Raw genomic sequence first — 13,537 nt, 5'->3', positions numbered from 1 at the left:
AACTTAAACATGTATTTTCAGTTCAGTTCAGTTTAGTCACTCAGTCATGTCCGACTCTCTGCGACCCCATGAATTGCAGCATGCCAGGCCTCCCTGTCCATCACCAACTCCCAGAGTTCACTCAAACTCACGTCCATCGAGTCAGTGATGCCATCCAGCCATCTCATCCTCTGTCATCCCCTTCTCCTCCTGCCCCCAATCCCTCCCAGCATCAGAGTCTTAACATGTATTTTAGTCTTTTTTTTAAAGTTAAATTTTATTGGAGTATAGTTGCTTACAATGTGCTGTTAGTTTCTGCTTTATAGTAAAGTGACTCCATTATGTGTGTACACATATCCACTCTTTTCAGATTTCCTTCCTATTCAGGTCACCACAGGACACTGAGTAGGGTTCCCTGTGCTCTACAGTAGGTTCTCATCGTGCTGTGCTTAGTTGCTCAGTCGTGTCTGACTCTTTGTGACCCTGTGGACTGTAGCCCGCCAGGCTCCTCTGTCCATGGGGATTCTCCAGGCAAGAATACTGGAGTGGGATGCCATGCCCTCCTCCAGGGGATTTTCCCAACCCAGGGATTGAACCCAGGCCTCTTGCAGGTGGATTCTTTATCCTCTGACCCACCAGGGAAACCCAGGTTCTCATCAGTTGTTTTATACATAGTAGTGTATATGTGTCAATCCCAATTTCCCAATTTGTCCCATCCCTCCTGTCCCCCTTTGTAACCATAAGTTTGTTCTCTACATCTGTGACTCTATTTCTGCTTTGCAAACAAGTTCATCAGTACCATCTTTCTAGATTCCACATATAAGCGATATTACACAATACTTGTTTTTCTCTTTCTGACTTACTTTACTCTGTATAACAATCTCTAGATCCATCCACACTGCAAATGGCACTATTTCATTGCTTTTTATGGCTAAGTAACATTCCATTGTATATATACCACATCTTCTTTATCCATTCCTCTGCTGATGGACATTTAGGTTGCTTCCATGCCCTTGCTATTGTAAATAGTGCTGTGATGAACACTGGGGTGCATGCATGCGTTTGAATAATGGTTTTCTCCAGATACACACCTAGAAGTGGGATTGCTAAGTCATATGGTAGTTCTATTTTTTTTTTTTTTCAGGAATCTCCATTCTGTTCTCCATAGTGGTTGTAACCAATTTATATTCCTGCTAACAGTGCAAGAGTGTTCCCTTTTCTCCACATCCTCTCCAGCATTTATTGTTTGTAGATTTTTTGATGATGGCCATTTTGACTGGTATGAGGTGATATATCATTGTAGTTTTGATTTGCATTTCTCTAATAATTAGTGATGTTGAACATCTTTTCATGTGTTTGTTGGCCATCTGTATGTCTTCTTTGGTGAAATGTCTATTTAGGTCTTGTACCCATTTTTGATTGGGTTGTTGTTTTGATATTGAGCTGCATGAGCTGCTTGTATGTTTTGGAGATTAATCACTTGTCAGTTGCTTCCTTTGCAAATATTTTCTCCTATTCTGAGGGTTGTCTTTTCATTTTATGGTTTCCTTTGCTGTGCGAAAGCTTTTAAGTTTAATTAAGTCCGATTTGTTAATTTTTGTTTTTATTTTCATTATTGTAGAAGGTGGATTGGAAAAGGTCTTGCTATGATTTATGTCAAAGAGTGTTCTGCCTATATTTTCCTCTGAGAGTTTTTTAGTATCCAGCCTTACATTTTGGTCTTTAATCCATTTTGATAAACATGTATTCTAGTCTTTAACATGGGTCTCTTGGAAGAATAAAAGCATCAATTCCCATTGAACTGTTCTTTAATTCTCCCCAGTCCCACTTAAGTGGGCTGCTTTGGCTTTTCTTTATAAATTTCACCTTGGGCTCTCCCTTCAAGTGTTTTCTGCCTATTCTCTTATTTAGCATCATAAATATGCAGAATGGTCTGGCAGTGAGTGGAGGCGGGGGAGGTTAGGAGGCCAAGTCTGTCGGGACAACTGGGAACATGCACACAGCGGGCATTTCACTGCTGTGATGACGCCAGGTTATGTTTTATGAGGACAAGGACGACATCTGTTTTACTTGCAGCTAAAGTAAAATCTGACAAAAATATAGTCAGTTAACATTTGTTTTCTGGGAAAAAAGAAAAGTACAGGAAGTGAGTTATAGACAAGGAGGTATACAGCTCAGAGCAAGGGCTCCTGGCCTAGTGGAGGGTAGGGGTTGAGTGCAAGGGAGTAAGGGCTAGTTTGAGAAGGCATCTTGGAGAGGTAAGGCCAAAGCAGAATCTTAAAGAGCAAGAATCCACCAGGCAATGGAGGAGGTGAGGATGGGAGAAGAATATTCTAGATAGAAATGAGCACAAGCACAGACAAATGTCAAAATGGCTTAGTATGCTGTTGCTAAATGCAAGGCAGAACGGTCAGGAGGTGAGGCTGGAGAGGCTGAAGCAGGTATGCAGGGCCTTGCCTGCCAGGCCAGGGAGGCTGGAGTCCTGTGGGTGATGGAGCCACAGTGGGTAGGTGAGGTGGGGAGTCACCCTTGAATTTTCATGTTAGAGATTATTGGGTGTCAATGTGAGGCTGGATCTGAAAGAGGCAAAAGTAAATATAGCGAGAACAGTTGTGAAGCAAAAACTGTAGGCCAGCAAACAGGGCAGTAGTAGACAGGAGGGATATGGAATAGTAGAAATAGTTTTAAGACATTGTTTGGAGGTTCAGTTGGCACACTGGCTGGGCGACTGGATGGGGAAAGTGAGGGGGAATCCACAGTGTCCAAGCTCTGGCATGGATGCTTACGTCACTCCCCAAGGGAGAACACACACGGGAGTCATGGGTTGGTGGTGGTGAAGAGTGTGGAGACGTCCCATTCAGTTTTGGTGAAGTGTACTTGAAGGTACCCGAGGGACTTCTGTGCTTAGATATTCAGCAGGTACTTGGACAGAGAAGTCTTCAGGGAGATGAGGAGTTCAAGGATGCTGTGGAGTGCCCTGGAAGCGACTGCTGTTCTCAGTGGGGATTTGGCCCTGCTGACATTCAGTTCTCTTCCCATCTCCCTTGGTATCTAACCTCTGATCTCTGACCTCTTCTCCAAGTGCTTGGCAGGCTGCTCTTCCTCCTCCCTAAAATGTGATGTTTCCAGGGAATTTCACCACCCAAGTCCTCTCTTGTGCATCCATCAAAGCTTTCTCAGAATTCTTATGTAAGGTGAAGGCCCATGTCTGCAACCACTTTCAAGAGAAAAGAGGTTGTTGCAGCGTGGACTGATTGTCCAAGGGCCTCCACAAAGGGTTCGTGGCACTCTGTCCCATTTGTGTGTGTTCAAGATAGGTGCTGGGAATGGACCCTGTGACTATTTCTTGTTTCTCTGAAATCATCACGTTTGGAGACCAAGCGTCAGAATTCAGATCTGTCGAGGTGTGTGAGTGTGTACTCCACCTCCATACCCTCCTTGAATCCTGCACGCACCTTTCTCAAAGTTGTTAACTCCCCGTTTATGCCTGCTGTGTCGTTTTCTTTTCATCAGAAACTGAATCAGGCCAAAGTAGAATAAATTTAAACTTTACAGATACAGAATAAAAATAACTGTTTGGATGATAAAAATGGAAAAATAATTTCTGTGGATCGATTTTCTTACAACAAAATTCACAACTCTTATTTTGTGAGAAAGAAGTGTTTTTTTATTATAGAATACCTTGTTCTGTGTTCACTGTTTGAATGATGAAGGGACTCTGAGATTATAAGCAAACCATGCCACAAGTTATACTTTTCATGTAGAGAAGTTGGTTAAAACACAAAATCAGTGTTTTGATAAATTCACTTTGAAATGTTTTTCACATCAAAGGCTTAAAACTAGTCACAACAGTGTGCTCTCCTGCTCCTCAGAACACAAGGATGACTTTGGACCAGATGAGAAACACTGCGGACCAGCACACAGAACCACCAGCATCCAGCTGTGTGGTCTAGAGAAAGACTTGCTGACTTTGCCTGAGAGGATGGGCTGACCGCCAGCTGCACCCGAGTTTACCAGCACCTGCAGGGTGGTTCTCTACCAGATTTCTTCTGTGAACTCAGGTCTTTGAATTTAACCCTTTGGGAAGATTTGTGTAGTATGAATCTTTGATATCTTGAAAATTTCACAGAGAGGGAGGAAGAAAGTTCCAACTATTCCAGAAGTCACTGGTATCAATCATGCTGCTTCTGTGAGGTCAACTGATCAAGATTTGTAACGTGTGTGCTTGCCCGTACATGCTCAAGGGAGCCAGCCTAGTGTGGGTAGTGCTCAACGGCATAACAAGAGTGAGGGCCCAGGAAAACTGGGTAGTTTTGGGTTAAGCTCAGGCTTATCAAGAGTCTAGGCTTCCCTGGTTGCTCAGGTGGTAAAGAGTCTGCCTGCAGTGTGGGAGACCCAGGTTCGATCCCTGGTTCGGGAACAGCCCCTGAATAAAGGAATGGCAACCCACTCCAGTATGCTTGCCTAGAAAATCCCATGGATGGGAGCCTGGCAGGCTACGGTCCAAGTGGTTGCAAAGGTCAGACATGACTGAGTGACTTCACTTCAGGCTTATCAAGAGTCAGGGCTTCCCTGGTGGCTCGGTCACTAAAGAATCCGCCTGCCAATGCAGGAGACGCTGATTTGATCCCTGGGTCAGGAAGATCCCCTGAAGAAGGAAATGGCAAGATACTCCAGTATTCTTGCCTGGGCAATCCCACGGACAGAGGAGCCTAGCAGACTCCAGTCCATGGAGTTGCAAGAGTCGGACACGACTAAACTACCACCACCATGTCAAGAGTCAGGAGGACTTTGTATAGACTTGTATTTACACTCTCAGACCCATACAGATAGATAGAGAAGAACATGTTCTTTCTGTTCTTCACAAAGTACTCAGGACTTTGACAAGAAACATCATAAGTTTACATAAATGCCAATTTTCAAACCAATTTATGAACTCAAAATTCTACTCAAAAAGAAAAAGAGACACTCTTCTTAGCCATCAATTTCAGATGGGAGTTCTGATTTCCAGAGGAAATTTTAATGGTGTTCTCCCTAGGTTTTAATTCCTCTTATCCATATATGACACTTTCTCCATCATATACTAAATTCTGCCCATCCTAATATTAATTTGCTATAATTACCAAAATATATGTAAACTATGTTTAAACATGTATGTATATATTAAGTTGAATCTTATGAAATTGCTAACATTTGATCATTTTGTTTGTAAATAGTTTTTTCATGTGGTTTGACCTAATAACTTTAGCTGGATGGCTGTATCTCCTTATATATATATACTATGCAGTGTTTTCTGCTTTACTTCAGCAGGAAGAATGAAAATACTTACTCTATTCACAAGTTCTTATGCAGCCTTGCAAAACTGTGCTTGTGACTACTGGTAAATTTCATGAAAATATTAAAAGTGTAGTAGCTTCCACAATACAGTATTTAACCCAAAAAAGTCTGATCCAAACTGGGTATACTGACTTTGAAGTACACTACCCATCTACTTGGGCTTCCCTGGAGGCACAGGTAAAAAAATCTGCCTGCCAAGCAGGAGACACAGGTTCAATCCCTGTGTTGGGAAGATCGCCTGGAGGAGGAAATAGCAACCCATTCCAGTATTCTTGCCTGGAGAATTCCACAAACAGAGGACCCCAGTGGGCTGTAGTCCACAGGGTTGCAAAAAGTCGGACACGACATAGTGACTAAATAACAACCACCCTACTTAACTACTTAACTGAAATAGCCTACCCTAAAAGATAGCTTTTGTAGGCTTAAGGTCAGTTCTAGAATCCACAGGCCAAATATCAAAATACCAAAGCACTTTTGACTGAAGTTCTATTAATCCATCTGTGTCCTCAAAGACATTTAATATTATAGAAGACTGAGACCCCGAGACCCCACACTAAGCACCAGTTAAAGAGGTATGCGTCACTCCTTACATTTAAGGAAGTTAACGTCTTTCAAGAGATATAAAAATATAAATAATGAGAAGATAGTCTGAATATTATAAGTTTCAAACTGGGACAATAAAATGTAAAAAGAAGACAGCACTTGAGAAACCTTAAAATGACTTCATACGTTACGGACAAAAAGCCAAGTACAAATATGTACTGAGCCCAGATTCAGTCCCTACATTAACCACAGGTTCTGGATTCAAGGAGTCCTTTTATCCCTCCGGAAGCAATGATTAGAGATCCTCCAGGTCAGTTAAGTCCACAGCCACTTTCAAGAAGAGGGTATCATCCTTAATGTAGGTGTTCTTGGCATTCTCCAGAGTGGAATGAGCCACAAAGCGAGGACAGCCGGAGGCGATGTTCATCTCCCCGTCGGGTCTCTTAAAGCTGCTGCTGTTGGGGTCCGCCTTGAAGGTCTCCATAATGTGGTTCTTTTTGCCACTCTGGTCCAGAAGCATCAGAGTTACCCTCTGCCTGAACGGCCACTGCAACAGTGAGTCAAACTCCCCTCGCATCACCACAAAGTATAAAGACAGGTGCGTCCCCTTCCCAGACCCGTCCCCGTTCAGGTAGGCTCTAGCGCAGAGGCGGTAGCCACACCGGCTGGTGTAGAAGGGTTGGCTGAAGATGGATACTGTGTGTCCGTCCAGCGCCTCCTTCTTCTTCAGCTTGTAGTCTGTCACCTTCCAGATGAGCTTTCCGTTATAGCAGGCGCTTTCTAGCAGTTTAAATCGCTCTTCGTTTTTATTCAGCTGTGCTTTATGAATATTAATGTGGGCATCATGTTTGTTAGTCTCCCCTTCCAAAACAACTGGAAAGAAAAAAAGATTCTGAAGGCCTTAAAGCTGTCTTTCAAATATGCCCAAAATGAAATTTGGTTATCCAAAGAGAATCAATAGAATTCTGACATTCCCAAAACGAACTGAATTCAGTGTCCACCAATGTGACATCCATATTAATAATACCGACTCCATGATTCTCATGTCTTGGAAAGACTGGCCCCAAGAAAACCCCAATGCGTCCTCTTGAACTGAAGCTCCCTGAAGTGTAGAGAAGACCCACTCAGCACGCGTCTAGCAGACTTTGGCATGGTAAGCCCCACTACATTCCAACTGGGATGCTTCCAAATAGCCAAACGTGTCTCTGCTTTTCTATACTTGAAACAATGTTCCCCACCACATCTTTCCCCTAGCCTTTTCATTGTCTGCTCTCCTTAACAAACCATCATTCCCTATTCTTGGAATTTCCTGGCCTGTTTCCACCCTGTCCTTGTTCCAGTTCCCACTCAGGGCCCTTCATCATTTTTGTCTGAGTGCCCAGAACCTCATATTGTTCTGCTTCACAAATACCAGACTCAGCACTATTGACCCTAGACGGCTGTGCCTCTCCACTGGCCCATTTTCTTGTTTCCGTGAACACATGCAGAAGTCATGAAGCACCAGAAGAGAAGCAGAAGACATTAGACATACCTAGTCTTTGGTCATTGGTTTCCAACAGGGTGATTTTCTGTTTCACTGTATCAATTGCTTCCACCAAAGGCTTCAGATCAAATTTACTCTGTTGCTGGTTAGCCATTTGTAATAACTGACGCACCTGAACTTCTAGCCAAGCGGACTTGTCAATGTGACTGGCAAGAACCTTTCAGTACAAAATAGATCAACATGTCAAAAAAACATGAATGATTCTTTGAGATCACATTTTTTCAACTCAAACATTTCACCTTGAATTAACCAATTAATGCAGTGAAAAAAATGCACGGATTAGGAGAGACGATAGAATGTCAGAGAGATGAATCACCTAATACCTTCCTCCCCGCTCTGCAGTATCTTGGCTCCTGTTTCAAATCTTTGAACTGTTCTTCACCTGAGTCTTATTTCTCCCTTGGATTTTCCCCTCTTGGTTCTTTAGCCTATCTTTATATTTATGTTCTCCCTGTCTGTCCTCTTGCCTTATCACTTCCTTCTCTGTCACAACGCTTCTGATTCACTCCCGCTCTGCGAGAGGGCAGAGAATGTGCTGGAAGAAGGCCCATCTGTTCTGGTCTGGGCACAGCAGGTAGTACTCAGTGCCCCAAGATAAGGCCTGAACACTTGGTTTCTCTCTTTAGATGGAAGGGATTAAATAAAACTATATTTCTCCTGCCCTCAGTGTCTTCACTCTTGACTGGTTTTTGTGTTAGAAAAAGGTCAGAATTAAGATAACAACAATTGATGGATTTCCTTTTTGCTATACACAAACACACACACACATCCATACAGTATGCGGACAAAGTATGGAAATGATATGGCCTACATTTTCTGGTATAATCCTCAAAAAGATTGCCCATATCACATTATGAAATATTTTGCACTATATATTTTATAATCACAATAAAGACATTATTCTTTAGAAATCTGTTTATGGTTACTTAACATTCATGATTTACAAAGTAATTTTTGCTCTATTTTAGTGATGTGTAAAGCATTTTCTTCCCAAGGGAATGAATAGTTTCACTTTGTTGACTGCAAAATGCAGAACTACAGATGCACTCCATAAATCTGAAGTCAAGTGACAAATATTGGGTCAATAGTGACAACCCTCATTGCCATAAATTGTGTAGAAGTACTGTACCAGTGCCAACGTGTACTGACATGGCTAAGTGTCCTGGGTTATATAAAAGATCTCTAGTCTTAGGAAATACATTGCGAAGCGTGTAGGGGTAAAGGGCTATAATAGACGGCTTACTCTCAAAGGGTTCAGAAAGAACACCCACAGAGAGAGAGAGAGACAGGGACAGGATGCGGGCTAAGGACAGGGTTGGGATGAGGCGGGGGAGACAGGATGAAGGAAGCAAACGGGACAGAACACTGTCCACGAGCGAATCTGGGCGCGGAACACACAGGTGTTCTTTGTACTGTCTTAGCTTTGCACCTTTGAAATTATCTCCATTAAAAAAGTTAGTTTTTCCATTTAAAAAGTTAGTTAAAAAGCTAACTGGCTGTGAGGTTAAATCTTGGTCATGAATAGAAAGGCCATTTCTCACCTGCATATTTGAAAGGAAGCTTCCATTTTTGCCAAACAACTGCGCAAATTGCTTGAACTCCTTTTCGAATTTCTTTACCATTTCTGCTAGCTGCTGGATTTTGCTTTCTTTTTGTTCTAGGCTCTTATATAAGTCAGAAATCTAATAACAGGAATATGAATGAAGTAATTTAAATGCATGCAGACAAGTTAAAATAATTTTAACATAGTTCTAGGAAAAGACTACAGGTAAAGTATTTTAAGGAAAAATATATACACATATTTATAGAAAATATTTACAGGTAGATTACTATATAATTCTAAGAAAATGTTTGAACGTACTTCAAAAAGAGATCCACAGATTTCTCGCCAGCCTTTGCTGTGTGTAACCCATTTTGAGGGATCATCTCATGCTAGTGACATCACTTGATTAAATTTGCTGAACTGGTTCTTGTCTTTCATTTAGTACATACTTACTAAACACCTAGGACTTTCCTGTAGCTCAAATGGTAAAGAATCTGCCTGCAATGCAGGAGACCTGGGTTCAATCCCTGTGTTGGGGAGATCCTCCAGAGAAGGGAATGGCAACCCACTCCAGTATTCTTGCCTGGAGAATCCCACGGACAGGGGAGCCTGGTGAGCTACAGTCCATGGGGTTGCAAAGAGTCAGACATGACTGACTACTACCACTAAACAACCAGAGTTCGGATCACCACGCCACATTAGATGCTGTCTGCACCGTGTCAACAGTAATAGCTGCAATTTACTATCCAGTTATTATATTCATTAGCTCTTTTAATGCTCAAAGAACCCCATGAGTTGGATACAAGGGTCAGCCTCATTTCATAGATAAGGAAACAGAGGCAGAGAGTTTAACCTGCCTAGTATACTGCTGGCAAGTGGTAGGCAAAACACACCGCCTCTCAGAATTTGTAATCCCTTTGAGGGAAATAACTAAAAACCTCTGAGTGATCCTAGACAGCCTTCTCTTACCCCTACATCCATTCAATCAGCAATACCTGCCAACTTTAACTCCTAACACAAAACGAAACAACTCTTACAACCACTTCTCACTGTACCTGTTTCAGCCTGGACTGTTTCTCACCTGGGCTGCTATGATAGCCTCTTAGCCAGTCATACACTGTCCCTCACACACACACACCTGAAGAGAAGCTCTACGGAGCTGGACTGGCATGGGTCCTATAGTCCACTGGAACTCCAGCAACTGGTTTGGTGCCTGGCACCAGTAGGTGCTTGGTAAATATTTATTAAATGAATGAATAAACATTCCCCCCTGTCTTTAGCCTTGTTTGCCTCCAAATCATACTTCATACTGTGACCAGAAGAATACGAAGTGACAAATCTGGTCTTGTCATCCCTCCTACTTAAGCATCTCTAGTGGACTTCTTTACAGCCATACAGGGCCCTGTACAATCTGCCCAGGTCACCTTTTCAGCCTCATTCCCGTTCACATACTACACACCCTCTATTTCAGGCCGTGTGCTCAGTCACTTCCTCCTTCATCTAGAAACGACCACTTTTTAAGCACCACTCAAGGGGATAACCTCCCAGAAAGCATTTCCACACTAGTACCACCTACCTAGGCCACCTCTTAAGTTACATGACATCCTGACCATATTCTAGTATATAACTTACGCCTCATGATTCCTATTGCCTTTTTGGTTATTTTGGTCATTTTTTTCTCCACTAAATTGTGGAGGCTACATGTCACCAAAGCCCCTCACAGTGGCTGGCACACAGCAGGCATTTGATACGTGTTTTATAAATGAATGCACAAATGGCCACGACAGCCATCTGGTCTCTGGCTCCAGAGTCTTTTGCTTATAATCTCCGCCCTCATCCCATGCGCACCAGACCGTCCAGACCAGAAGCGAGCTCAGTGTCTCCTCCTCGCCTCTCCTCCCCTACTTCTAACCCACTCCTGTTTGTAGGGCCCATCTTGGTTAATAACACTGCTGCGTTCCCTGACTTAGCTACAGCACGTGACTCCAACCTGCGAATGTCTCTTAGCCCTCCCTCTCTCTACCCACTGACAGAGTTGTGGTCATGCCTTCACCTTCACCTTCACCCCCACCCACCACCACCTCCAGTACCTTGCTTCCACCTAATACTGAACTGCTTATTATGTGCCAGGCACTGTGCTAAGAGCATATAAATATATGTTCTTGTCCAAAAACATATATAATATATGTTACATGTTATATAACATATATATGTAATATATAATATAGCATATATTATATATATAAAATTTGATCCTCACTACAACCCCATTTTACAAATGAGGACACTGTGGAAGAGAGAGGTTAAGTACCTTGCCCAAACTCATATATGCTGAAGCAGGTCTCAAACCCAGGCATTCTGGCTCCAGGGCCCTCACTCAGCAATTGCCAGGCTCTTCTGCTACACCGTCTAGTTTACTGCAGCAACTTTCTGCCTGCTTCTCTGTCTTCATTCTCTTCTCTCCTTCTATCCATCTTCCTTGCTACCAGCAGCTGTCTTATTCTTAACCAAACAATTAACTGGCCAAGTATCTTCCTACTTAAAAATACCTGTTGACTCCTTATACTGGCAAACATTAGTTCCAACTCTGGCCCTTAAATCCTTTCTGAAATAGGGCAGAATATGAATAAATTTTTCAAACCATTGAATGTATAGTTTTCTAAACTTCTTGGCTTACGTGGAAGGCCATTTCAGTCTGGACCCAGCACACCCAGCCTCCAGCCCTTCCCTCTCTTACACTCTGGTGTCTCTCCACCCCCTGAACCGCATTTCCTTGAACCATCATGTCTCTCTGCCTTCACATAAACTTTCCCCTTCTGGACTATCCACTTTCCACAACATTTTAACTGATAGACCTTCTCTTTCTTCAAGTCAGTACAGCTCGGATGTGTTACCTTGAAAAGCCTTCCACACTCCCACAGGGCAAACTGCTACAGCCTCTGTACCCCAACACAGGGCACCCCCATCGCATGTGCTATGGGGACAGCACCTTATACATTTACATTTTGGTGAGATCTTCAAGGGTAGGTGCTGGGTCTCCCCTGACCCAGTGTCCACAGCAACTAGCCTTGTACCTGACACATGGCGCGTGTTTGTTGAATGAACGGATAGGTGAAGGAGGCACCTGTTACAGAAAGAACTTGGGAATGGCTCAAGGCAGCATGCCTTCTACCAAAGCTACAGTTTAATCAGGCTTTCTGTTTTTCTCCACCATCTGACTCTGAAACGCATATACCTACGTTAATATGGGATCAGATAACATAAAATAACCTGTAGCAATAAAATTCAGCGCCCTCTATGCAGATGGATGGTTTCCTTCCCTACCAGGGTTTTAAAAGTCTGATCCTCTGTGATGCCCTAACAAAATGATGAACTGTTGGAATAATTACTCAATTGAATCAGCATTGAATGTTGTCCACTATGAACATACCAGGGACTACAGCTGGCATTTGCATACATAATTTCACTTAATAATCATAATTCAGTGAAATAAATACGTACGTATGCATTGATTAGGTTGCAAAGTTAGTAAGTTAAGACTTATTACAAAATGTATAATATCCACAGTGCCCAGAACAGATAGTCAAACGTTGCTTCAGGGTAATACTGATTTCATTTAAAAATGCCAAACACCTACTAGGTTCCTACTAGGGAATAACCAAGAGGTGTGTGGGTAGGCTGCAGAGAGGCAGTGTGGAGTACCCCGGGGAACACTGGACTGACAATCAGGGGACATGGGTTTGAGATTGAATTCTGCCCCTTAAAGTCATAAACACATCAAAATTTCTTTGAATTTAGTTATTTCATCTGTTGGTTGAGGGGGCTGGACTCAAAGATCTAAGGCACTTTCCAGCTTGATGTGCTCTAATCCCAGGAGTCTGTCTGGTCATTTAGTAGAAAAACACCTACCTCCAGTGGACTTCCACTTAAACAGAGGAGACTATAAAAATGCCAACAAGTACAAATCCCAGCAATTCTGTTGCCTCCCTTTATAGTTGAACCCTTGATTACCTGCTCCTCTAATTGGAAGTTCTTTTCTAAAACCAGAAGCATGTGGTCCCGTAAGGCCGAACGCTCATGTTCCTGCAGGTTCCCCCGTTTATCCTTTAAGACAAAGAGAAACGTGAGTCAGGTGGTTGAAAGGCTTCCAACATGAGGGTGGTGGCAGGACATTCTGCTAAAGCAGAACTTTAACAACTTTGCTGACTTGTCTCAAGGTGGGTTTCAGGGAAAAGGATCCCTCCCAGGCCCCTTTTACATCTTTACGATTCTTTGGTACCCAGAAGACACAGAGAGTCAGGCCTCTATCAAAATTCTCAGTGCTGCTTTCCTTCCTTGCCCTGTGCTGTGTTCAGACATTCAGTCATGTCTGACTCTTTGTGACCTGATGGACTGTAGCCCGCCTGGCTCCTCTGTCCATGGAATTCTCCAGGCAAGAACACTGGAGTGGGTTGCCATTTCCTCCTCCAGGGATCTTCCCAACCCAGGAATTGAACCCAAGTCCTTGTATCTTCTGTGCTGGCAGGCAGATTCATTACACCAGTGCCACCTGGGAAGCCTTTCCTTGCTCTAGGAGCATATGATTGAGGGCT

The 13,537-nt window shown here is 43.0% G+C and overlaps 1 protein-coding gene across 1 annotated transcript in view; it reads right to left on the bottom strand.

The window, feature by feature from the left end:
• Window positions 1-4,766: 4,766 nt before the first annotated feature.
• Window positions 4,767-13,537, bottom strand: part of TRAF5 (TNF receptor associated factor 5) — a 45,272-nt gene continuing 36,501 nt past the window's right edge. The window contains exons 8-11 of the mRNA XM_006069666.3: window positions 12,957-13,049; window positions 8,944-9,084; window positions 7,391-7,559; window positions 4,767-6,732 (exon numbers count right to left, since the gene is read on the bottom strand). Of these exons, the coding sequence (XP_006069728.1) occupies window positions 6,155-6,732; window positions 7,391-7,559; window positions 8,944-9,084; window positions 12,957-13,049 (981 nt within the window). The 3' untranslated portion in view covers window positions 4,767-6,154. The remainder of the gene's footprint in view (window positions 6,733-7,390; window positions 7,560-8,943; window positions 9,085-12,956; window positions 13,050-13,537) is intronic.

This window comes from Bubalus bubalis, chromosome 5 (assembly GCF_019923935.1).
Source record: "Bubalus bubalis isolate 160015118507 breed Murrah chromosome 5, NDDB_SH_1, whole genome shotgun sequence".
NCBI lineage: Eukaryota > Metazoa > Chordata > Mammalia > Artiodactyla > Bovidae > Bubalus > Bubalus bubalis.
The sequence above is the reverse complement of the archived record's forward strand: the minus strand, read 5'-3'. Positions and strand labels throughout refer to the sequence as shown.